Source organism: Phytophthora infestans, genomic scaffold, assembly GCF_000142945.1.
Source record: "Phytophthora infestans T30-4 supercont1.7 genomic scaffold, whole genome shotgun sequence".
Lineage (NCBI taxonomy): Eukaryota > Oomycota > Peronosporomycetes > Peronosporales > Peronosporaceae > Phytophthora > Phytophthora infestans.
This window is the reverse complement of record NW_003303752.1, coordinates 999,470-1,024,791: the sequence shown is the minus strand read 5'-3', so window position 1 is coordinate 1,024,791 and position 25,322 is coordinate 999,470. Positions and strand designations below refer to the sequence as shown.

Sequence of the window (25,322 nt, the reverse complement as noted above, 5' to 3'; positions counted from 1 at the left end):
AGCTATAAGGTATAGTCGAGGACGTGACATCACGTACCCGATAAGCCGGTAGTGATAAGTTTAGTCAGGGAGTCTGAGTTTTACCTCAAAAGCAAGCAATAGATCAAGGCTAAAAGGAAGCGCCCAGCTTCCCTCGTGTGTGTTCGAGTTTCGATACCCACTACAGTGACGAAGTGACGATAAAATGCATGAGCAAATTGGTAGACACCTGCTACCTAACCATTGTGCGGATGGGGTACTAAGTGGCCAACGGCAAATTGAAATCATCTTGTGGCCGGATTAACAGTCTCGATCTGGAGAAGGAGATTTCTTGGAATTGAAGCTAACTGCTTATGGTGGTCCGAATGAATTGTTTGTCATCAACATATTTTATCAGTTAATTTTTTTTAATAAGCGCACCCACAATGATTGATTCGCGGGTTCGCAGCTCTTAGTTCTATTATGCTAAGTAATCGTTATTGACGGAATTTGTCTGCGCTACAGCATGTATTTGTGTGTGTGTGAGTATGAGAGACAGAGAAAGCGATTTGACCGAAGGGCACCAAGAAAGACCACTCGTTTTCGAGGGCTTCTAAAGAATCGGTCTAACGAGAAACTTAAGTCGACCCAGCACGCCATCCAGCGAGGCGCGGATGGAGAATCGTATAAAAAATAGTTTCGATAAATCATCAAAAACTACCTTTTGATGAAAGTTTCCACAACGTATATCGATACACCACCGTCAAAGCCCTACTTTATTCGGAAAGAGCGTCTCCAACAATAGTCCATAACCATTTGCGGACCCCTGGTTACCTGCCCTAGTACTAACGTGTAAATATGCTGGAATTTGCATGCGTATGCATTTTTTTTAAATGTTTATTTATTTGCGCTGGCACTTAGTTAAGGCTGAGTGGAGGGCAAGCAATACAGTGTGCTTTGTCTTGACTTCGATATTTAAATATCTCAGACGTCATTTTTAACAAACACCAGTCGCAGCAGCTATGCGACATCATTTGTGCATGAGTGCGCAAAGCTGTCCGAACAGTGAGTGTTTTCCAAAAGTTGCTCTAAAAGTAAAAATAACATTCTCGGCTTGCATTGGCTCTTAACATGCCAGCAAGCGACGAACTGCGAACTGATTTATTGCCCGTATAACTGCTTGTTTTCTTTTGTTGAGAAACAATGTACCTAATATAACTTGTCACGGTTTGCTCTTTAGCAGCAAAACTAGTAATGCGCCCAGCCACTAATTATGCTCCCATCTTAGCAATCGTAAGGTAGGACGTAGCCGCAAGATTGCACAGGCATGAAATCGATAATTCGTCATCCTCTTCCTAGTGTTCAATCGTGTACAGGGCGGCCGAGCAGTTATAGCCTTGAGAATGTCCAGGGTACCCCGCCTGAAGCAGCTTGCCATTCTTCAGAAGCTGAACAATTTGACTGGCCCCAGGGACAGCATTTACAATCACCCCAACGCTGTAAACACCTCTTCGTCGAACTTTGATGATACCATCCATCCCAGTTAAAACAAAATCATCAGACTGCACGTTTTGCCAGCACAGAATCGAGCTGCCGTTCTTTGTCGTGGCCGTCAGTTTAATGAAAAGGAGTGTTTTTCCTTTTTTCAGCTTGCCTCGAAGTTTCACGAGCTCCTCCTGTTGGTCACGCAACTTTGACTCTAACACGTCAATCCGCTCAACAGAAACAGGATCGAGATCGAACTCGTATTTCGCCACCCACGATGAGCGAAGCACCCGAATCGTGACAGATAGCTCAAGACGGAGAGCTCCTCCCTTCAGTGCATACAGCTTCCGCTTCGCGTCACTTAAATCAACAAGGTCGCTGTCCAGTGTATCTCGGAAGCACTTCAACAAATTATTCACGGCCATTGTCAAACTATCGGTACGCTGTACAGAAGAAGAAGCGTACAAAAATTCACGCACCTCGACGTAGTCAGCCGCTGACGCATCTGGAATTGTGTTGGCAGTCGTCAAATAGTCAGTCTTAAGCATTCCACCCTTGAACCTGCTCAAAGCAAAGTATCGTGTAAGCACAACATAGTCACTTCGTCAGATTTACTCGTACCATTGCTTCTTGGAGGACCGGTCCTCCATCCAAATGCTCATTTTCGAGCTCTTCAGCTCGATAACGTAGCGATAAGACGGCGCGGGTGGTGGAGCGAACGCAGTAACACCATCCACCTCGATATCTTGCAGCGACGACATCGTACCAAGCAACGCGCGTCCGCTTCTTCTTATCCAGCAAAATCGGTTGTGGAACAAGTGACATAGATCAAATCAGAAAATACCTTTTCCGAGAATGCTGCAAAGATTTTAAATTCTCCATCAACCTACGAATCGTGACAGTCAGTTAAGAGAATTCTCGTTTAATGTGTGCAGCTCTCGCTTTGCATCACTCGAATTGACAAAATCACTGTCCAATGTGTCACAAAGTACTAAAAGCATGCAATCGAGATTGTTAAAAGAGAATTGTAGTTTCCGAGGTTATGGAGCAAATCAAGCGTCGCTCCAAAAATAGACTCCTTGGAGCTAGAGCGATTAAGTATTGGAGCATCTCAAAATACACACGGAAATCTATTTTTGTCTAACTAATTCGGAGTTTTGCTTAGAAATTTCTTACTCCAACTCCAAAAACTACAGTTCTCTAATGAAAAAGCCGTTATTAAAGTCACACCGTTTTCAGGATTTTTTTAGAATGCTGAACTTGTCGTTATTGACTAATAAATACATGTTTTTGCTGCGGCATTCGTGAATCAAAGGTAACGAAAACAAATAGCTTTAAAAGTTTGCAAAAGATAATCATTAAAATTCTGCAACTCGATGACATAGCAATAAAAATGACTTCTAGTTTTTGTTTAAGTTTACAAGACGTGACACGGAGCGGACAGTAAATACAAATAAAAAGCCCCCGCGATGGTTTAACAATTCGCCTACTTTCATAATAATAAGGGCTATATCAGCTAACTTCGATTCCAGAAAAAAAAAACGGGCCTTTGAATCCTCGCCGGTCAATTCCCTAGGCGGACGATAGACAAGCTCGAAGTACCCATGTCATCACAAGTGCACGTGACACTCAGCACATCGTTGCAATCCATTCGCTCGATGTAACCCAACGGAATCGACTCGAAGCGGCTTTTCATATAGCCACACTCACTCGCTTGAATGCACTTCCCGTTTTTCATCATGTGCACTTTCTTCCCATCATCGTACGACTTGCATCCCACCACAGCACTAATGTAGTAGATGCCTGGGCGACAAAACGTGATCGCCCCTGTTTCGTCTGACACGGCGAAATCGTCGGACACTGTTTTGTTCCAATGTAGTGTTGAGCCATTAGCTACCCTTTGCGTCGACTTAAGCTGAAGATGAGTTGGTGTTTGACTGTGTAGCAAATTCTGCATTCTTTGCTCCATGCTCTTCAGAACTTCTCCTTGGTCTCGTAGTTTCGATTCCAGCACGTCAATTCGTTCCACTGAAACAGGCTCCAGGTTGAAAGTATACTTCGCCACCCACATTGAACGTAGAACATGGATGTTAACGGTAAATTCCAATCGCATAACATCCCCTTGCAACGATGTCAGTGAGCGGCGAGCGCCAGAAACGTCATTTAGATCGCAATCCAGGGCGTCTTGGAAACACTAAAAGACATAACGGCTTGACTAGTGACTTCAGGTTTAATGCGCAATTGAAAGATGGATTTTTTACCTTGGCATAGTCATTGGCTGACGCATTTGAAATTGTGTTTGCAGACGTCACGTAGTCGGCCTTTGCCAGGTCTCCTTTGTACCTGTTCATCATAAACTAGTTAAGATATAAATTATTACTTTCCTCTAGTCAACGTTGCACCGCACCATTGATTCTTGCTCGTTCGGTCCTCTATCCAGACGCTCAACCCAGAAGTTGTGGTGTTCTCTTGGTCCGGGGTTGATCTGAATTGTGGGAAAGGTGGTTTACTTGGGAAAGGGGTTTTCACTGGCGCCCACAACAAACCTTGTCTACCGCCACCCAAGCTGTAATTCGCGATAGAAAAATATGGTGATAGTAAATACGTGCAATAGCATGGTGTAGCAAATTTAAAGTGACGATTGTTCATGTTTGAGCTTCTAAACAACTTCGAGAGATCACGCGTAGGTCAATTTCGGGTTGTCAGAGGAGCGATACTTTGGGATCATTGGAACATACACACTATAGATCAAAAACTACCAGTTATCACCAACGTTTAGATAGGTGATAACCTCACCGCAATAAGAGCCCATGTTCCACCGCCAAATCTTTTTTGGGGCGTGTAACTTGCAAACCGGTGGTCGTCATAGACTCTTCCGAAGCATACCTCTCCAATTCAGATAAAGTACGTAATTGCGCCTCAGGCTATCCCTGTTATCAAGAATTAGCTATGGCTTCTTGTTTAACCGTAGCCGTTACCGATCTCGTTAAGCTTGCTCCTCGACACGAAAAGGAACTTGGGCCTGTATCGCTCCATATTTTCGGCCTCATGGACATCGACGTAGGTCCAAGTTGTGGGTTCAGGAACTCATTTGCTCATTGCAAAACTCTCCGTTCCTATTGAAACCTTCTCAAACTTCTCGATCTTGCCCAGCTCACTCCAACGAGACTGGAGATGCTCAAAAATCTCACTGAACGACTTTATACTGTAGTATATAATTGATGAAGCACCGGAAGACTCCACGCTTGTGTTTTTGTTTTTAACTTTTGCGAATGTAGTATTATATCTACTGTACTTGGAACGTAGCAACTACTGCATGTACGTAGTAGCAGTTAGCTGAGCTCTGTTTGTAGCTAGAACCTCAACGTGGCGGATATGCTGGCGACAATAACGAGCAGGCTAGCGAGCCAGTAGTACTGTGGTACGAAGTAGTGCATGTACTGCTATTTCGCACGCACTTGAAAGAAACAAGTTGGTATCGTCATTTCAGCGCAAGTTTCGTGATTGAAACATCCTGATGAAAAGTGTTTCTGCTAATGTCGTGAGTCGGCTACAGCGACCAGCTCAAAAATCCGCACAACGACGCTATTAATGCCTGTAAACACCTCTGTAACCTGTAACCTGTTGCATCGGCAATACTCGAAAAAACGCAGCACACAAAGTCTTGCAAGTAGAACCTCACAACGCACGACACGGAACGATTTCAGGACTAAAATACGACCTTGGCTTTGATTTGAGGCACTACCGAGCACGACTGGCCGTCCACTGTTCGTCCAATCTCCTCTCGCGTCATTGCACCTGTAATCCAAGCCCGGGCCATCGTAGAGAGACATCGCTGTCGAAGACCTTAGCACCAGCCGCCGCTATTCGAGCCGCCTAGACCTCTTATCCGCTTAGTACTGGTGGCCAGCGGATTTCTTCTTCTCACCAAGCTCAAAGTGCTTCGTGCGCTTCATGGGCAGCTGCTTCTTGACCTTGCACTCCTTGCACTCCATACGCAGCGTGATCTTCTTGGTGGTCTTCGCCTTCTTGTGGAACACGGGCTTGGTCTGACCACCGAAACCCTTCTGCTTGTCGTTATAACGACGAGCACCCTGGGCGTACTTGGAGGCCTTACCGGCCTTGTACTGGGTGATCTTGTGCACCGTGTGCTTCTGGCACTTCTTGCCCTTGCAATAAGTGCGGCGTTCCTTCGGCATGTTCACCATGGTTGCTGAGGTCTGTCGACGGGTGAAAAATGTATCAACAGGTTAGTCAGCGTCTCTTGAATACAACGAGCCCTGTACGACGTCTGTAACTGCGCTAGAACGCGAGATATCGCGTCGGGAAGACCATCATTCAGCAGCATGCCTACCTGTCTTCTAGTCCGATTTCAGAAATTACGAGCCCAGTCAAAAAGCCGCAGCTTGGAGCCCAGCGACAGCCAGTGGTTGGCTCCTAGGACTGGGGGAGTCGGGTCGTAAAAAGGTTTGGATTTCTTACGACGTATTTACGCAGTGCCAATATCATGGTACAAACCGTGGCTCTTTGATTGGTAGAAAGTCGTCGTGATGAAGTGATAGTAATGCTATGGTACAGTACAGCGCCTGGCCAAAAGTGCGATCATATAGGTACAAAGTGCAGCGCGATCATTTCTATACACTTGCTTCAGCTTCTGGACGACGATTGCCAGCATGTTGGACACTTGACAGCACAATTAAAAGTTGATCGAAGTAATGCTGCGGCTAAGATGCTGTTGAGGCAATTGTGTCGTCCCAGTTGCTCTGGATTCCATGCTCGAAAACCGGTTGATTCAAATCTTTGGGCGACAGCTTCGAGGCGTCGAGATGGCAAAGCCGAGACCAGCGATGCACGTGCGATCCTGCAACGTTTTCGCCATTGCCATCAACACTGTAAGACTCGATCAAGTTTTGCGTGGCGTTTACGCTGTCTACGAGGCTTAAATGTTGCTGAACTCAAGTGATAACGATGTTTCTTCACTTTGGCACCCTGTTTGATATCCGATTCTAAAAAAAATCAAAAGGGAATAACGTGGCAATCCGAGTCAGTTCAAGTCCACCCTATGGCGTGCAGAAACACATACACATTTCTCATTCGTCAAAAAGGTATCTAGTACGCAACCTAATTCGCCAAAACTAATTTTAACCCTACCCTTCGACTAAAAATAGCAGTCAAAAGCCTTCAAAATCGCGCATACGCCAAGAACCAAGCTGCCCGGGACGGCGTCTCTGCTCTCTTCGGCAGCTTGTAGTGCTTCGCACTGACGTCCCCAGCCGGCACAGTTGCATTCATCTTCTGCCTAGTCGTCTCCGCTGTCGATTCGTCCGTCTTCCACTTGTAAATCGCCTTGTGAGGCTCAGGATCCAGATTGAAATCGTCCTCACATGGGGAATTCCGAGTCGCGAGAGACTTCGTCCTCTGGGTCAAACACCTCCCGTCCAGTTCGTCGCTCTCTGCCTCCACAGTCAAGTATAGACTCATCCGATATGGCTGAGCCTGAAATCCGTGCTGAAAGGCGTTCTGCGTCCATGCCTAACGAGCGAGAAGTCGTTGCGACGAACCGACGTCACGTCCCGAGGCCACGCCCTTCTCGGCGGCTTCAGAACAGTATCTCCAGCTCTAACAGTGACGATCAAATGCAGCGCGAACGCGGCGGTATTGAACGAGGACAGGAAGCCACGGAGGAAGCGTCATCCCAACTCAGCTACTGGTACTTGATCAAAAACGGGTACACGGAACTGGTACACCTGATCATCCGGCCACCACGCACAGACTACGACCTGGAGGATCTAGGACCGGAGGAATTCTCGTTTGTAGGGCGGTCTTTTATTCGAGAAGATTTTACTGTGGTGAATGATCGCAGACAGAAGCTCGTGTGCTCCCATTGGAGACCGGCTACGTCTTCTACAGCGCAGTTGATGCCATGTGTAGTCTACCTGCACGGCAATTCATCATGTCGATTGGAGGCTCTTGGAGTACTGAGAACCTGCTTAGCAGCTGGTCTTTCCGTTGCTGCATTCGATACAGCAGGCTGTGGCAAGTCCGATGGCGAGTATATTTCACTTGGATACTATGAACGTGACGACTTGAGAGATGTCGTAACGTATTTGCGAGCAAAGATGAATATTGGAGCTGTGGCATTATGGGGACGAAGTATGGGAGCAGCTACTGCGCTGCTACATGCGGATAGAGACCCGTCGATTGCGGGGATCGTAGTGGATAGCGCCTTTGCGAGTCTGGAGCAGCTTGTGGAGGAAGTGGTGGAACGAGGACGCCAAGAAGGATTGACGTTACCCGGATTTTTGGTCAAGATCGTGTTGAAATTTATCCGATCGTCCGTTAAGAAGCGAGCGCATTTTAACTTACGGCGTCTCGCCCCGATTGATCACGCTCCGGTGTCGTTTGTGCCGGCACTTTTTGTAGCTGCAGAGCACGATTCGTTCATCGCACCCCATCACAGTGACCAGATCTTCGCAGCGTACGGCGGCGATAAAAATCTCGTCAAAGTAGACGGCGATCACAACAGTTCAAGGCCGCAGTTTTTACTCGACTCGGCGGCTATTTTTCTACAGACGGCGCTGCAAGTGGATGCAGCGACGACTGCACAGCTGAGCTCTTTCGCTGATGGAATTACAGGCGGCGGAGGGCGTGTGCCATGGGAAGGTGCTGTGGGTCGCACTTCGTCTCTGTCAATGTGCTCTTCTCCGGCTTCGTCGTACCGTATGACGATGGATCTTGACGCTAGATACTCTGGCAAGAAGTCGATGATGGCACCGATGGAGTCGTGGTCGTGTCCGTCGTGCACGTTCGTCAATCGACCATTATCCATGCAGGTATGAACAAGTTTTTTTTTTATTGGAATGTTATGGGTTCTAAATATTTTTATGTTTTTTTACAGTGCGAAATGTGTCGGAATATCTACTTTCCCGACGATAACGAGGATATGGACGATGCTGGAGACGAAGAAGATGACGCGCTATCGAGTAACGTTGCACGGAGTCGAGCCTTGACTACAGGTGGTGTGAGACTCCCATCTGCCCACACACAGCGGAGACAAACACTACCGGTTGACGCAGTGCCACCCCCCAGTACGTCATTGATATCATCGACATCAGCACAGCGACCTACTCACTCTGAACGATCAGTAGCAGTTGCTATGGTAACTACAGCGGCAACGTCAGTATCTTCACGAATGTCGTCACCATAGGTCTTTGAAAAAAAGTTACACGAAAGTTTTTCCGTTTTTGAGTTTCGGTAATATCACCGCCTTAAAACATCGATAATCTGAGCAGATTTATTTTTAATAATAGCATTACGACAAAAACTTGGAACTTGGATGAACGACGAAGACAAAGGGCTAAAAACACCATACGGTTACTTTCTCCGCATTAGGAAAAAGTAGCTGCCGTTAAATAGTACCCATGCACCCACAACGTAGGCGTACGATGGAGTCAGTTCGGTAGTCGTGGCGGTAGAAGACGCGTGTGGGCCGACGCCGCTGCTGGTGAAGCCTGCGGTATCGCTCGAGTTGAAGTCGCTACCTGACAGGAAATCATCCCCAACGCTATTTGAGTTGCTTGAACTGCTGGAGCCACTTGTAAAGTTGCTGGAAGCACTAGCGCTATTGGAGGTGTTGGGGTTGCTGGACGAGCTACCCGACGTGAGTGATCTGGCGGTACCTGTACTGCTGGTGGAGCTTCCAGGTGGCTCCACCGCCGTACTCAGCTGTGGATTGACACCTGAGCCCATCAGGCTGAAATCCTCCAACAGCCTCGCAGCCCTTTCAGGCGAGTTCTCCTCGCTTAAAACCTTCTGGTTCGCATTCTGCAGGTTGGAAAGCTGGTTCAGCTGGTAGAATTCGCGAAACAAACTCGCGTTGGGGGCTATTGCTTCTCCACTCACACTTGAACTGACTAAATCCTCTCGAATTCGCAGCAATGTCTCTGCCAGCGAGCGGACACTCATCTGGGACTGTCGATATTTACATTCAGGTAGCCACGTCGCCTCGGCAGCTTGATTTAGCCACGCAGCGCACGATTCTGCTCTACATAACCTCGTCGTGTGGTCCTCTGACGGGGCCGCAAATGCTTCTGAGGGCTGAAGAAGCTCCTTCACGTCGTAACCAGCTGCTTCCTGTCGGCATGAGCTAAATAGGTCGCTCTTAAAGAGCTCGATGTCCACTCGAGCATTAACGTCTCCTAAACACTCGTGGACGCCGCCAAACTGCGCAATGGCGCTCCCCACGTCGCTCAGTTGAGTCCACGATGTCAGTATGTGTGAGCCGGCGATGTATGACGGTGCTGAGGTCTGTTCCGGCTGATAAATGATAGGTTCTTGGGCGTAAGTGCCAGTCACAAAGTTGGTCATAACGATAGCAAATAGCGTCGCAATTACGAGGAGCTGGGAGCTGCAGCAACGACGTTTTCCGCAGCTGTTAAAGCTGCGATTTATTCGAAACTTGGGCCATCTCACAGCGTTCTGACGCCGAGAAATCGCCATTCTTCCGGCGTTTGAAGGCCGGAACAGGAACAGTAGAGATTATACGGTCAATACTCGGACTTGTGACGCCAGAGAGGGATCAAATTGAGTGCGAGTGGAGCGCCTATCGACGGGGATGTACCGGAGGTCGGCAAGTTCAGCTGGTCGTCCAGAAGAAGGCTGAAGAGAGCACTCGATAAAGAAGCAGGTGATGACGGCCTGTCTGGTCTTCGTCTGGTCGTCCTAATCGCACTCGTACTTAACGACGTTAACCGAGTCACGCATGCTGAAATAGAGGTGAGCCTGTCGAAACACATGAATGCAATGCAAAATGGCTGGGTGGTATGCTATGTGGGTGAAACAAGAAAAGCCCAGTCAGCAACGATGGTCAGGGGATGCCATGGGATTTGCAGTTAATCGATCGCTTCATCGTTGTTGGCAAGTTGCCAATGGCAACAACGGCAACGCTGAATCGTTGTCGTCGCTGATACAAAGTATAATAGCCACGCTTTTGCTGACAGCATCGGCATTGACAGTTTGGAGATGACGCTAGTGCTAACTGATAATAGGAACTGGAAGGGTTGTATCAACTGGAGAGATTTATCGATAAAGTAATAAAACTCTCCAATCATCTTAGAGCCTTGAATGCTACCGATGGCTGAGTGGCAGCATCTCATGCACTTCGTTCTTTCGAAGCTTCCAAGTGGGATCAAGACGAATTGTAACGGGTAATGTCGTGACCTTTTTTTTTTCATCGAGCGCAAAGCCCCGGCCCTTGCTCTCACTCGAATTTCGCGCTAGCCATGTCAAAGAAGGAGACGCCATCGCCGCTCAAGCCGTTGCTGGACTCGACGCGTTGGCTGCACTCGTTGGGTGCGCTGCTACTCACTGCCGGCGCCTGCTCCGTCATCTGGGAACTGGCCGCGTTGCATGCTCAAAGCGCCTTGTTCACGGACGAGTTGCGTCCCGAGTTCTTCGCACTGACAGCACCCGCGTCCGTCACCAACTCGTCCGAATGGCGAGCAATCGACAGCAGTGGCAACGCTGAAGTATCACCCGACGACCTGCTACACTTGAGCTTCTTAGAGGCAGCGTGTCAAGTGGCAAAACGACACGGTGTTGCCGTGGTATTCGCAGCCCCAGGCAACGCCGCCGACGGTCTTCCCAATCGCAAGCAGCACGTCACTACTGCATCGGGAGATCGAGACTATACACACTAGACATGCTCTGAATTGGACGTTATCTACGTCATGGTCCGAAGAACTGCCGGATGTGCAGCAATTGCGCCCCCTTTATGATATTTACTCTCTCGACTACTACCGGACTGGGTTCTGCGGATAGAACTATACGATATCGCTGCTATATAGAGAAGACGTTACTATGAACTATGTCCACACACGCCGATGTTGTTCCTGTCGCCAGATCACCTACTCAAGACCGTCAAGGCGTCATCGTGGCCCAAAGAAAAACCGGTTTATCTAATGGCACCAACAGTGGACTTCAACACGAAGACAACTCCACGTCCTGCACAGTTTACACGATCCGTACTGGAGCTGACGGACGTCGTGTTGTGTCGGACGATGCGATGCGACCAAGATATTAAACACTTTTTACTGCGTCAGATTAAGGACGACGAAGACGAGCGTTCTGTAGCCATAAAAAACACCAGAGTACTCTACACGAGTCAGGTGACAGCAGATCCAGCCAACTTTGCGCGGAAGATGCAGGATAAGGATGCTGCGCCGCAAAACGTGGCAGACTTTGCCTACACACGCTTTGCGCATACTACTTGGAACGTGTCGTCCAAGACAACACAAGACGTTTTTAGTTGTTGGAAAACCTACAAGAAGGAACTCCCTCCTTTAGATGTGTATCTCCTACGAGCACTCCACGAGAACAAGCAAAATGACGGCACACGATTCTACAAACCATTCCCTGGTGACCGTGATACAAAAGTGCAAGTGTTGGACGCGGTCAAGTTCTCTAAAAGGTTCGGAGAAGCCTCGTTCTTCATCTGTCCAACCGCAGCAGACGACTGTCTCGATCTCGCACGAGCTTCCGGCGGTCTTGTCGTCACAGCAGACGCATATCCGATGAATGAATTTGTAGCAACAAAAAAAGAGGGAGTGACGTTCCCTACGCAACACTCGACGGCGTTGCGTCAGAGTGAACGTCGTAGTCGGATATCAGATGACGCGTTGCTGTTGCCTCCACCGCCAGCAAATTATCACAGTGCAGATCTGTGTTCTGCTGTGTTGAAGATAAAGTCAACATTGTCGCTTAGTGAACGCAAGAACATTGGAACACAGACACGTCGCCGCTTCCATGAAGACGCCAAGTACTTTATGCTGAGTATGATGGAACTTCAAGCCTATACACGACACACTCGTGGGCTTCAAGTCGGCCAACGAAGCCTTGTTGAGGCTTCAGGTTAGATGAGGTTAATCGAGTGTATTGCAATTAGTGAACGCTACGCATATTATAACCTTAATTTTATTTTCATCCTTTTTAAACTTTTATTAACCTCTGACAAGGCACCACAAGATATCCTCCGTGATAAAGACGATGCCTGAAGACTACATGGGTAGGTGACGTCACTAATGGATGACACACAAGCTAACGTGTGCCTTTAAACTGTGACAGTTAAATCTGGTGCTAAGGACATGATAGCGAATGCCATTGCCGAGGTGTTGACATTCCGACCGCGTGTTCCTGTGGCTTTCCTCGCTTCCCAGTACGTTGCCACTCTTGCTTTAGATTTACTATATGCTGTCTGTACTGACGATTGATCTGCAGCTTTCAAGGTCTGGCGACAAACAAGTCAGCTGCTGTGGTCTCGTATCTACGTGCTTGTCATCCATGCAGTCCGTCGTTTCCATCGGCTGTTGAGAAGGCCTTCTATGACCTTGCAGCTATTGAAGCTACACCACCAGCTGCGTTATCGACCAATGCTCCGCCTCCGCGATCTAATTCTGCGGGACCCACGCCATCCAGGAAATTGAGAGCTGGTGGTCCTACCACTATTAGCGAGGCTTCGTTTCGACAACTTCTACAACAGCTGAGCACGGACTTCCCGAAGCATCTACAAACTAAACTTCTTGACGCTGTGCTCTGCGTCTCGCCAACTTCAAGTTCTCAGGAACCCTCGAGCAGTCAAGGTGTGGGCTTGACACACTTTCATCGAGGTGTGCGAGCGTGCCTCCTATTCGAAGAACTCATCGATACAGCCACATTGTTGTTTCAAGGGTTGCAGCCAGATAACTCCAATCCTGCTGGAGTGAGCTTCGACACCTTGATGAACGCGTTGCAGTCAGCTACCTCGCATTTTTCACGTGAACAAACAGCAGAGCTGATCCCGTTACTCAGTCGATCCTCTGCCTCTCGCACTACGTCGCAAGCAACCAAGGCTATTGAAACGTCACCCCCAACATCTCGTCATTTATTGCAACTCAACGACGTTTCCAGCCTTTTCTTCGATCTTGTGTTCGAACAAACGACATGATGCGAGGTCATCAAAGTACATCAATCTTGATTGCAATAGACTACGAATCTGTTTTCTTTCTCCCAAAGATCACAACTCAGTTTTCCGTCGTCGCGCACAGTAACCAGCTAAAAAAAATGAGCGACTTCAAAGTGGCTGGTGTGACTGCTATCCATCGTTCAGGCGCTTGCCATAACTATGCTTTTATCCTCCAGCTAAGTAATGAGAGAATTAGTATTTCGATAATGGATAGAGTCACCCAGGAAAAATGGTGCGAGCAGACGATCATTATTGTAACATTTTCTTTTCAAAACGAGCAACACACCTAAGCTCTTGTCCTCTTTCCACAGGTACAAGAGTGACCTCAGTACGTGACATCTGCGAATGCAATTGGCGGTTTGACTTCTGCTGGGTATATTAAGGTTTGTCGATTGGTGTATCGATCAGTACTGCGAAGGTTGACGAACCATGCTTGCCTCTTTGTAGTTCTTTCACGATATACTGAAGGCAGAGTCTACTGAAGCTCAGCGTAAGCTGACAGATCTTGGGGACGGCACACTTCAGCTGGAGCTATCGGCAAATGTTTGTTTTCAAAACTCGAAGTGGACTATGGGGTACAGGTTCAACCTTGGCCCCGTTTCGGTTGAGCGAATTGAGGATTTAAAGGCAAGCTTGAGACAGGTGCAGGAAGAGTTAAAACAAGCGAGGGATAATGAGTTGAAGCTTCAAGCTGCGTTGGCGCAGCTAAAGACAAGTTAAAACAAACCTCGAAGTCGGTGGGGCCCACCGGCCACGGTGGGGGAGTGAAAAATAGAAGACTGGAAAAAAACGGCAATAATTGAAGATTGATGTGATAACAGGGGGCGAATGAATTATTTTACATGTTTCAAATTAGTAACCTTCACCTTTGAGTAACCTAAGGTGTGGTATGGTGATGTCAGCTTCGACAACTTGAGCCTTTGCAAACCTTTCTTGTCGAAGTTCTTGTCGAAGTTGCTCGGACGGAATGTTACAGCTATCGCACTTCCATTCGTAACCGGCAATAGCCGAGTTTGAAGACGTTGGCAGCTAGCAGATACACGGCCTCAGTAGCTGCGAAGGTATTTTGCATCCTTTATGTATACAAGATGCGACTTCTATCACTCCGTTGCACGGATCGCTGCCACGTACGCATCATACGGGGCCGCCGAAAAATAATTGGCACTTACAATTATGGTCATGAATATTATCTCATTATTTACTAGCCATGAAAAGTAGTACATCATAATTTCTGTCACCAGCGTACTATTCTGATTATTTAATTTATGAGAATGTACAGCTCTTACTTAGATTATTATGCGAAAATGACTGCCCCCCGAGCCAACCATGTATTCTAACGTCTCTAGCCAATCTCAGTGGAAACGCTTTGCGCACTGCTCGAAGGTGTCACCCGTTCCGTGAAAGCTGCAATTGCAGCAGAGCTGTCGGATGCTTTTGGACTTATGTTCGATGGGTGGACTCACTCATCCGAACATTTCGCTGCAGTGTGTGCGTACTACAAAAATGGCGGTGCTGCTAAGACTGCGCTTCTTAGCATGGCTCCGGTCATGAACGAGCCGGACGAGGACTTGTCAGCCCGTACCCACCACGAATTGTTTTAGAGGGAATGCTCGAACGAGATTTTGGGTAAGATCTAAGCTGCTGCAAGCCTCGTTGGGGACAGCTGTTCAGTGAACAGGTGACTGACAGCCATTATGCAAGTGCCGTTGGTCGGCTGCGCTGGTCACCGATATAAATCGGGCTGTTCAGCAGCACTTGGCAAAGCTCGACGAAGATTTGGCTGCTGTACAAGCCCTGATGTCAATGCTGCGGACGCTTAAGCAGTCGGCGAAACCTCGGTGAGTACTATTGATATTGCTACTGACATCAGTACTGATACCATGTTGTATAATTAATACGCGATTAATATGCTTTTTTGTTTTTACTAATTTTAAGACTCCACTTCGGCCAGAATATCCACTGGGGATCCACCTTCGCGATGGCCCATCGGCTCTTCGCCCTGTTGGATTTCTTGGACCAAGAAGATGAAGAGCTCCTGGACTTGCTTCCGTCTCCCGCGTGCAACCGCCGACTCAAGAAGCTCTACGTAGACCTCAAGGGCTTTGGGTCGGTGTCCAAGGCTTTACAAGGCGAGAACGTGAGCTTACTGGACGCGCGTGTCTGGCTCGAAGGACTTATTGAAGTCCAACCTGCGTTTGCTACTTATATCGGTGTGGCTTTCTTTGTTTCTATATATTTATAGCATTTACTAACTCAAAATGATGCACACAGGTACTCAGAGAAACATCGTTCTCAGCCCAGACTTTGCGTTGGGCCGTGTTCGTGTTCTCAAAGAAAGTGGAGCCCCCTCACCGCAGCAGAGAAGTAGGCTCTTCGTCCTTTTCTCGTGGCGGGCCCAGGCAATAATGAAGAAGAAACCGATACGGAGTCTTGTGCAGCGGCTCGAAAGGCACCGCTGGCTTGAAGCGAGGGAAGCCCAGTACAGCCTAGATAGCAGCATTCTGGCCACTTCGAACAAGGTGGAACGGCTCTTCAGTGTTGCTCGCACAGCACTTGGCCAAAAGAGCGTAATGGCTTGCAGCCCATAACGCTGGAAATGATTCTTTCCTGCGAGAATTTCCCCGTTTTTGGGACGTTTCTACTGTAGATCAACTGCTCTAACTCACAACTTGCTAATCAATGCAAGTAGAGCTGAACATCATTATTTCTTTATCACGGACAGATATGACATTATTTATGAAGTTGTTTTCTTAGAAGACGCCACATTATTTATGAGCACCTCAGGCTTTCCATTAAGATAAATATCATAATCGACAGCACTGCCCACAAGAGCTCATTCACAACAATGGCGTATATTTGTGGCTCACGAGCCTTCTCAGTGCTCAATCAATATGACTCAAGTTCAGTCCTCAAATGATCCATTGATCATATTAGTCCAGCTGGCGCCTTTGGGATTGTCGGACTGGGCATCCCAGAAGTCTCTCGCATGACGAGCTACGTTCAAAGGCTCGAGCTGGCAGTAGCGGCCTACCGGTATCACGTGCGGTGGCACCCGAGGTGGGGTCCAGTCTTCCATGGCGCAGCCGAATGGCTGCTCGATTTCATGTACAGTGCGCATCTTGGCACTCGAGTCGGCGTTTAGTCCTGAACTTGCAGAGGTGTGTTGATATAGATGATGACCATTTATCACCGAACAACGACGGTGAATTACCGATGATACTTGTGTCGATTATAGTGTGTATCAGGGATGTAATGGGGTACGTAGCCCTAAGTGTACCCGGGTTACATGAAGTGTGACACTTCACACTTCAGGAGTATACTCCGAGATATTTGGTACAAGGTACCAAGATCGTTCAAAGCCAACCATTCGTTAAATGACATTGCATTTCTATAGGTAACTAACAGTTTGAATTAAACCCAAACTTAATCTACCTATAAATATACTCAGTTTACAATTTACCTTATTTGGGTCACTTCGCTCTCTTTAATAAAAGAGGGGACCTGTGAACTGCCGTTCACTGAGAGTTTGTATACTCTCGGAAGATAACTTCCTCTTGCGCAAGGTGCTGTGTGACCCCGTCACACTTGGTAGCACTTGTAGTCAATCCACGCCATCGCGGGTAGACTACCTGAACCTCCGAAGTTCGTTGCCATGGATAGGAACGACTTCTCCCATTTGAACGACTCTCAGTTCGAGTCGGTTCGGAAGATGGCACGCATCTTCGGGATGGAGGCCCTGCAGAGCCTGGTGGTGTCAACACCGGCTGAGCAGCTCGAGCGCGTCAATGCATTCGACGCGTACGAGCAGGGCCTCATCGCGCATGTGCGGGAGAACCTGCAGGCTCCGGCGGCGGAAGCAAATCCGCCTCACCCGAAGCCAATACGGCTGAAGGTAAAGCCGTTTGAAGGGAAGGAAGGCGAGAACCTTCACTTCTGAGTCCGAGAAGTAGAGCTCGCGATGGACGCGGCTCTGATCTCGACCGAGCAACTGCGTGTTGCTTTTGCACTCTCCAACTTTAGCGGTCGTGCTAAGAGTTGGGTGTACACTCGGGAAGCAACATCCCTTGGATGTTTTACATCCTGGGCTCAGCTGTGCGAACAGATCCGAGCCGCGTTCCTCCCGGCGAACTACGAGTACCGCCAGCGCTCGCGCTTCCTCGCGTGTAAACAAGGAAGGCGCGAACTGCAAGAGTATGTGCTAGAGATACGGGAGCTCACGGCGTCCCTAGTGGGAAACCCACTCAATGAACACATCAAGATGACTGTGTTCATGGACGGCCTTCGAGTGGGCCCCGCACGCACTCAGCTGTTCCGGGTGCAGGCAAGCACCCTTGAAGAGGCGATTCAAGTGGCTCTTCAAGAAGAGTACAGCCATCGCCAGGCGCGTACGCCGGCCTCAGCGTGGCCTGGGAGCTCCTTGTCGGCTCCCGGTCGAACAAGCCCCAACGGACCAGTTCCCATGGAGCTCGGGTCCGCCGAACAGCGTGACATCCGCTGCTTCGGCTGTGGGAAGATGGGCCACTTCAAGCGCGACTGTCCCGCGGAAAGACTCCGCCGACGGTCCTTCTCCAAGCCCGTCCTCAAGGGTCGCTGGCAGAAGCCAGGATCCTGGGGACAGGGGAACGCAGGGAACCAGTAGGGGCGGGGCGCCCTACTGGGGAAGAGCTAAGTCTTCGTGATGGGTGCGCGGGTGGCGCGTACCACGGGGACTTAGCCCCTGAGAGTCTTCGCACTCTCGAATCGGCGAAGAGCAGCGGCGGGTTGCTCGTAGTACACGGATGTGTACGGGGATACGATTATCCTTTTAGAATCTTGATTGACTCTGGGACGTCAAAGAATTTCGCACGCCACCAGACGGTTGCTCGTAACAGCAACAAGTTGTCCGAAGCTTTGAGAGAAAGCAAGGGCAACGGGACGGTGTCAGTGCGACTGGCCGACGGGAAGGTCGTCACTGTCCCCAACGTCCAAGTGGATCTGGCTGCCAAGTTTGAAGACTTTGACAGCCTCGAACAGTTCACTGTTCTCGATATGGATCCATATGATATGATCCTGGGCATGCCCTGGCTTGAGAAGCACGATCCCTGGATCGACTGGCGAGGCAAGGCAATCGGTGCCAGCCGCCCTGCGCAGTCCGACAGAGCATTGATGAGTCATGTTCCCACCTCTGTCAGGACCCGGGGCGCCCGCGAGGGCTGCCAGGGTACCAAAGCATCCGGCAGATGCTTGGGAGTCGTCGACGTATATGACGACTCCCAGGATGTTTTGATGGTGGCCGCGCCCAGAAGAGGCGTCGGCCAAGTGGGTAACTTAGGTCCACAGGCGGGTAACTTAGCTCCGCAGACAGCTGCAGCTGTCATGAACACTGAGAACAGCGTGTTCATAGTGGGTAACAGAGTTCCACTCACGGTCGCCCAGACCTTAACTGAAGAGGAAGACGTCGGATACGCTTCCTGTGTGGGTAACACAGTGCCACACGCGGTCGCCCAGACCTTAACTGAAGAGGAAGGCGTTGAATACGCTTTCTGTGTGGGTACAACAGTATCACACGAGGTCACGAGTGCCTTGGATGTCGTAGCGACGACATCCCTAGACGTGGGCAGCAAAGCTCCCCGTCACAGACGCCGTCGGCAAAGACACCGCCGCCGCCTCAAGTCGGATCCGAGCTTCGTTCCGATCGACGTCGCTTCAAGCGACTCGGAGTCCAGGGCCCGGGCTCCTCCGACAAGGCCGGTGGAAGAGTGCTATCACATCTTCGATGGCGAGACAGGTTTACCCGTCAAGGCATCTGGTGTCCACTTGGAGCCGTTGCCAGAGGTTGCGGAGATACTGAACCTCGAGGAAATGACGGCTGAGTCTTTCCTGGCCAGCCTCAAGGCTGGAGAGATTGCTGAGATGGTACTCATGAGACCTGAGACCACTCAGGAGGAGCTGAACTCCTCCTCTGTCTTGGACGAGAACGTCCTGGAAGACATGAACAAGCAGCGTCAGGCGCGCTTGGGTTCTGAGATTCTCAAGAACCCTAAGGATCCGGTGTATCCTTTGGTGACGGAGTATGCGGACGTGGTGAGCAAACACCCACCGACCCAACTCCCACCGGATCGAGGCGTACGGCACGAGATTGATCTCGTGCCCGGCACAAAGTATTGTGTCACGAGGCAATGGCCTCTCCCGCGCGAACAGTGCGAGGTCATTGATGCCTTCTTCGCCGCGAAAGCGAAGGCAGGCATGGTGCGGGAATCGAAATCCCCGCACTCGACGCCGACTTTCTGCGTTCGGAAGCCGAACGGAAAGTGGCGTCTGGTTCACGCTTATAACAAGCTGAACAACGCAACGGTGCCGGCCCAAACACCGATCCCACGAAAGGGTGTGTTGTTGAACAACATGACCGGGAGCGTACTGTACAGTGCGCTGGATTTGGTAGACGGATACTATCAAATCCTGATGCGAGAGAGTGACATCCCGCTCACCGCGGTAAGCACTCCAAGCGGCATGCTTTAAGAGTGGCTCGTCATGCCGCAGGGCTTGTCTAACGCCCCGGCAACGTTCAATCGCCTGGTGACGCAATTGTTCCGCCCTTTGCGTACCTTCGTACAGACGTACTTCGACGACATATTCGTCCATAGCCGTGCCGAGGGAGGCAAGACGGCCATGGAGGTGCATCTAGGACACCTCCGTCGAGTGTTGGACGTGATGCGAGCGAGCAAGCTCTACGCCAACATCGACAAATGCGTTTTCGCGTCACCAGAGATTTAAGTTCTCGGTTGCTTCGTCAGCAACGTGGGCGTTCGGGCTGACCCAGACAAGGTCAAGGCCATAGCAGCATGGCCGACACCCCGGTCCCAGAAGGATCTTCGAAAGTGGTTGGGCTTGGCCAACTACCTTCACAAGTACAGCGCTGGGTACGCGGGCTTCGCTAAGCCCTTGTCGAGCCTCCTTCAGAAGGACGTCGACTGGCGCTGGGAACAAGAGCACCAGGATGCTTCTGACAGCATCAAGGCCAGTCTCCAAGAGGCCCCTGTCCTGGCTCTGCCGGACGAGACGAAGCCGTTTAGCGTCGTCTGCGATGCCTCCGATTACGCCATCGGGTGTGCATTGCTGCAGGACGACACGGCTGGACAGGAACGAGTCATCTCGTTCCAGTCCCGGCAGCTCAAAGCCGCCGAGCGGAACTACCGTGTCCATGACAAGGAGCTCCTGGCAATGAAATATGCCCTTGTGAAGTTCCGTATTCACCTTCTGGGCTCTAGGCCCTTTGTGATCTACACAGACCACGCGTCCTTGAGGACGGCGACTAACTCGCCTCACCTCTCCCAAAGGATGGCGAGGTGGCTGTCCTTCTTCGCGGAATACAACTTCCGCGTCGAATACAAGCCGGGCAAGCTCAACGTGCTTGCGGACGCCCTCTCTCGGCGTCCCGACTATGAGTTGGCCCACATCACGCGGGTGACAACGGATCTATATGACCGGATACGCATGGCGTATCGGGACGATGAGGCTGTCGCGCCTATCGTCAAGTTCCTTAAGGCCGGAACGAGCGCGAAGTCCGACTGGCTCTCGTCGCGACAGCGCTCACGGCTCCACCGATATGAGTTGAAGGAGGGCCTCCTCTATTATCGGGTGGAGCCCACTGATCCTCCACGGGTGGTCGTACCCAACGACGAGGATCTGAAGTTCGACATCCTCGCGGAGGCGCATGACGCGCCCTCCAGCGGCCACTTGGGCCGCGAGAAGACCTTTCTGTCGGTCTCTCAGTCCTTCTGGTGGACCCACATGTACAAGTGGGTCGCCCGATACGTCAAGACATGCGAAACATGTCAGCGGGTCAAACCCGCAGGGCACTCTTCGGCTCCACTACAGAGCCTGCCCGTACCGGCTGATTGTTGGAAGTCGATGAGTCTTGACTTCATCTTTGGGCTTCCCGCCGACGGACACGGCAACACCGGAATTTTGGTGTTCGTGTGTCGGCTGAGCAAGATGGTACATCTTGCTCCAGTTCCCGTCACTGTAACGGGCGAACAAACCGAAAGGTTGTTCGTCGATGGCGTGTTCCGCTATCACGGTCTCCCGGAGACGATTGTCTCGGACCGAGACCCGCGGTTCACTGCTGCGTTTTGGAAAACGCTGTTCCCTTTACTGGGAACTCGTCTGCAGATGTCCACTGCGGATCATCCGCAGACAGACGGCCAAAAGAGCGCGTCAATCGAGTGCTCGAGGACACTCTGCGCAGTGTGTGCGCGGCAGCGCCACGTACGTGGTCGTCGCAGCTTTCAGCTGTTGAGTTTGCGCTCAACAACGCGGTGCACGCGTCCACGGGGTTCACGCCGTTCTACTTGAACGGCTTCCGCCACCCCAGAGTGCCTCTCACTCTTCGAGACACTGACTCCTCTATTCTAAGTGGGGGAGAGGCTTGGAAAGCCCTTTCCTCCCAGGTCTCGGATGTGAGGCCAGTTTCGCTGCGGAAACAGGAGGAATCCTTTATGGATACCAAGCTGAACATTGTCAGCAGGGTCCGCGATGCCATGGCAGCGGCCCAAGATAAACAAAAGGAGTACTTAGACAAACAAGGAAGAGGAAACTTAAGTATATTTGAGGTTGGTGACTTAGTGTTGCTAGACACGAGGAACCTACCTCTAGACACTGTTAGCTCTGTCGGCAGCAACAAACTGAAGCACCGCTTCATCGGACCTTTTGCAGTCCTGGCCAGACATGGTGCGTAGTACACCATCGACCTTCCAAAGTCAATGAAGACGCACCCGACGTTCTATGTCGGACGTCTTAAGCGGTACTTTGACCCGCAGGGGGTTGCTGACTCGCAGACCCCCCTTGACCCAGCTCCTCGAAGCGAGGGCCGGTCACAGTCGTCGACGAGGGCGTCGGAGCAGGCACCCAAGCCTCGGTCGGGACGGCAAGGCTGCGGTCAGGACCGTACGTCGGAGGGGCTCCATACGAACGGACCCCGGCGCCATACGCCGAGTACGCTGAGTACGCCGGGTACGCACCATACGCGTACGTCTGGGAGTGTGCCGCAGGCGGCTCCGGACGTGGCAACAAAGCCTCGATCCGTCGGATCATGCGAAAGGCCTCGTCCAGATCGGACGAAGAGGCCCGGCGATCCACCCGCAGGTGCAGGCTCGCGACCTCTCGCTCCACCAGGTCCAGGCGGCCCGCAAGACGAGCGAGCTCGCCCTGATTCCCAGCCTGGGCGGCAGCATTACCGCCAGTCCCAAGGCCAAGTGCAATCTCAAGCACGAGGACACGTTGACGGAGGCGGTCAACCTCAGGGTCCTGTGTCGGACCCGCAGTCGGACGAGAGTGGCTCTCGGGAGGCGCCGAGTACTCGTACTCGTACGAGGGCACCTCCGCCCCTGCTTGACCGGAATGGAGAAGCCCACTTCCACGTGGAGCGGATCCTCCAGGAGCAACGGTGTCGCGGCAAGCGACAGCTCCTCGTGAAGTGGAGGGGTTATGCCCACTCCGAGAACTCGTGGGAGCCGATTGAACGGCTCCTGATTGACTGCCCGAAGGCTGTCGCAATCTGGGAACAGAAGCGGCGGCAGCTTCATAAGTAGTCCGGGGCTTCTTGCCCGAACGGGGTACGGACGATGAATACATACCGTACCCGCGCTCATCGTGAGCGCTAGAAGCCGCGCGCTTCAGGATGTCCCTTGGCAGCATACGCTTGCTGATCAAGTGGGTAAACCTCACACGAAGATCACGCTGGTCCAGGATATGGGACAGCTGCTGATCTTCATGGAGTTCCCATAACTCCGTGAACGAGTACTTGAGAGTCTCCACCCACGCCCAGAACATGTCCAAACAGGAGCTCCACGTGGGACAGTTCTCGGGCATAACCCAGGGGTATCCCCAAACAGGATAGAGACCACCCCGGGTCTCGGGCTTCTTACGACAAGTCGTGAAGTCCTTAAGGGGAATGCGGTGTTGCGCGAGAAGCACACACCGAGCAGCCTCCAAGTTGTCGACGATCAACTGTTCTTTCTGAACAAGGGCTCGTTCATAGATGCCCCTAGAAGTGTGGCCGCCCACAAGGCCACGAGGAGCGACGAGAAGTTCTAAGAAGAGGTCAGCCCCAGAGCTCTCCTCGGGAGGCCAATACCCTCTTGAGTTGATGGCAGCTCCCTGGCTGACGGGTGCCGCCACCGAACCCCCACGCACACGCTGGGCAGCTTGGAATTCCTCCTGCTGCTGGTCGAGGTCATTCGAGACCTCCCGGGGCTCAACAATAGCACCCTCCTCCTCCTCTTCTTCCTCCTTCTCCTCCTCTTCATCCGAGGAGCCGAAGAGACTCTGATAGGAGCGTCGAGTCTCCTTCTCCTCGCGAAGTGGAGACTTAGAGGCGGTACGCTTCTTTGAGGGCTTGGCGCCTTCGGCTTTAGAGGCCTTAGCGCGCGCAAGACCCTCGGCAAGCGAGAGACGTTTGCGAGGATTCTCTTCCTCATCGCCACCGGCTTTGGGAGCGCCCTTAGCCCTAACGGCCGGACTCTCAGAGCGCACAGAGGTCCTAGGACTGTGATCACCGTGATCACTAGCGGGCGACTGCACGCTGCCTTCTTTGTGCTCACTGGGCACTGGGCTGTGCCCTCCCACAGAGCCCGCAGGAGCATCCTGAGTGCTCTCGGACTCGGCATCGTCTTCACTGCCCGAGTTGAACTCGCGTTCTACGAACCGAGGGTTCGGACGGTTGTCTGAAGACGCGAGGGCGACGGACTGCGGCGCCTGCTTGCGCGCTTGTCCGCAGCCGCGTCACCCGAGAACCGATCGCCTCGGAGGCCACCTGAGTAGCCTCCTTGAGTGCAGAGCCTTTGCCGTGAGGCTTAGTGCTCTTGACCTGCGCCTTACCGGCTGCAGCCTTGGAGCGTGTCTTAGCACCGCTCTTAGCAGTGCCGCGAGGCATGTTAATGGTCGAAGTGGAGACCTTGACGAAGAGCGCACAGGTTGCTGCTCGAGGCTCTAACTGTGAAGTGAGCCTCCGCCGCGCGCCTGGCTGTTTGCAACCAATCGATGCGTTTCGTGCTCGGCAAAAATGGTTACCTTACGTCCAACCGCGAGGGCGAGAGACGGTCTGATCGTGCGACAGATCCAGTCTGTGTCGCAGGTCGGCAGGTATTGCCCAATCAGGGCGCGAGTTAATTGTGTCCGCTTTTGGATATAATTGTAATTTTAGCATAGTTAGGTCGAGTCAGAAAGAAACTGGGAAAAAGCGCAAGAATGTTAGGTGGCGGGAAATTTAAACCTGAATAATTAAGCATGAGAAAAACTCGCCAAAATATATAGGGGGCCTCGTACACTGTTACCTCTTTTGAAAGTTAAGTGCCTGTCGAAACTTTCCCTCTTTTGTGAATCCGAACCGAGTAGCAGCGGCACATGAAGCTGTATCGCAGCTATCGCAGTTTCAGCTGCACCTCCGGTAACCGAGCTCGAATACGATGGCTAGCATGAGGAACATCGCCTCTGAAGCTGCTCAAGTCTTTGCTAGCAATGAAGAGTACCAAGTAACCCTCGACCTCAACAGCTCCATGGGTCGGTTGATACGAGCGTAAACTGCGAATCCCACTGCGCGATCGCTAGCCATAAATGCTAAGTATTGCGAGTCAGTGCTGCTTTCGCGACTTGTGGACCATTTCTTAAGCTCGTCATAGCCCGAGAACGACCGTAAGGCATACATGTCCAGCGAACGCCAGCCATCTAAAACAAAACAGTTTTTATACTCGGTCTTAGGTAAGGAGGGAATTGTAAAGTGAGAGAGTCTCTACGCTTCACCCAATATTGATCGGATACTACCCAGGGCTTTATGTCCTGACAGGTTGTGAAAACAAAGGTGTCAAAGGGGAATCGAAATCATCATGATCAATTACGAACACGC

General features: G+C 51.0%; 6 protein-coding genes across 6 annotated transcripts; 3 read left to right on the top strand and 3 right to left on the bottom strand.

Annotated features, from left to right (window-relative positions):
* Positions 1 to 1,621: 1,621 nt before the first annotated feature.
* Positions 1,622 to 2,204, bottom strand: PITG_05172 (uncharacterized protein; the record flags this gene model as incomplete). Its single annotated transcript, XM_002998814.1, has 4 exons — positions 1,622 to 1,655; positions 1,702 to 1,844; positions 1,923 to 2,004; positions 2,065 to 2,204. The coding sequence occupies 4 exons, from the start codon at positions 2,202 to 2,204 to the stop codon at positions 1,622 to 1,624; spliced, it is 399 nt and encodes a 132-aa protein (XP_002998860.1).
* A 2,934-nt stretch (positions 2,205 to 5,138) lies between these two features.
* Positions 5,139 to 5,811, bottom strand: PITG_05171 (60S ribosomal protein L44; the record flags this gene model as incomplete). Its single annotated transcript, XM_002998813.1, has 2 exons — positions 5,139 to 5,663; positions 5,798 to 5,811. One exon carries the CDS (start codon positions 5,649 to 5,651, stop codon positions 5,337 to 5,339), a length of 315 nt encoding a protein of 104 aa, XP_002998859.1.
* Positions 5,812 to 6,827: 1,016 nt separating this feature from the next.
* PITG_05170 (serine protease family S09X, putative) lies at positions 6,828 to 8,650 on the top strand (the record flags this gene model as incomplete). The annotated part of the gene is made up of 3 exons (XM_002998812.1): positions 6,828 to 8,276; positions 8,342 to 8,462; positions 8,520 to 8,650. The coding sequence occupies 3 exons, from the start codon at positions 6,828 to 6,830 to the stop codon at positions 8,648 to 8,650; spliced, it is 1,701 nt and encodes a 566-aa protein (XP_002998858.1).
* A 167-nt stretch (positions 8,651 to 8,817) lies between these two features.
* On the bottom strand, positions 8,818 to 9,942 carry PITG_05169 (uncharacterized protein; the record flags this gene model as incomplete). Its single annotated transcript, XM_002998811.1, has 1 exon — positions 8,818 to 9,942. The coding sequence occupies one exon, from the start codon at positions 9,940 to 9,942 to the stop codon at positions 8,818 to 8,820; it is 1,125 nt and encodes a 374-aa protein (XP_002998857.1).
* Positions 9,943 to 11,324: 1,382 nt separating this feature from the next.
* Positions 11,325 to 12,356, top strand: PITG_05168 (uncharacterized protein; the record flags this gene model as incomplete). Its single annotated transcript, XM_002998810.1, has 1 exon — positions 11,325 to 12,356. The coding sequence occupies one exon, from the start codon at positions 11,325 to 11,327 to the stop codon at positions 12,354 to 12,356; it is 1,032 nt and encodes a 343-aa protein (XP_002998856.1).
* Positions 12,357 to 12,584: 228 nt separating this feature from the next.
* Positions 12,585 to 13,202, top strand: PITG_05167 (uncharacterized protein; the record flags this gene model as incomplete). Its single annotated transcript, XM_002998809.1, has 3 exons — positions 12,585 to 12,655; positions 12,718 to 13,108; positions 13,149 to 13,202. The coding sequence occupies 3 exons, from the start codon at positions 12,585 to 12,587 to the stop codon at positions 13,200 to 13,202; spliced, it is 516 nt and encodes a 171-aa protein (XP_002998855.1).
* Between the last annotated feature and the right edge of the window lie 12,120 nt (positions 13,203 to 25,322).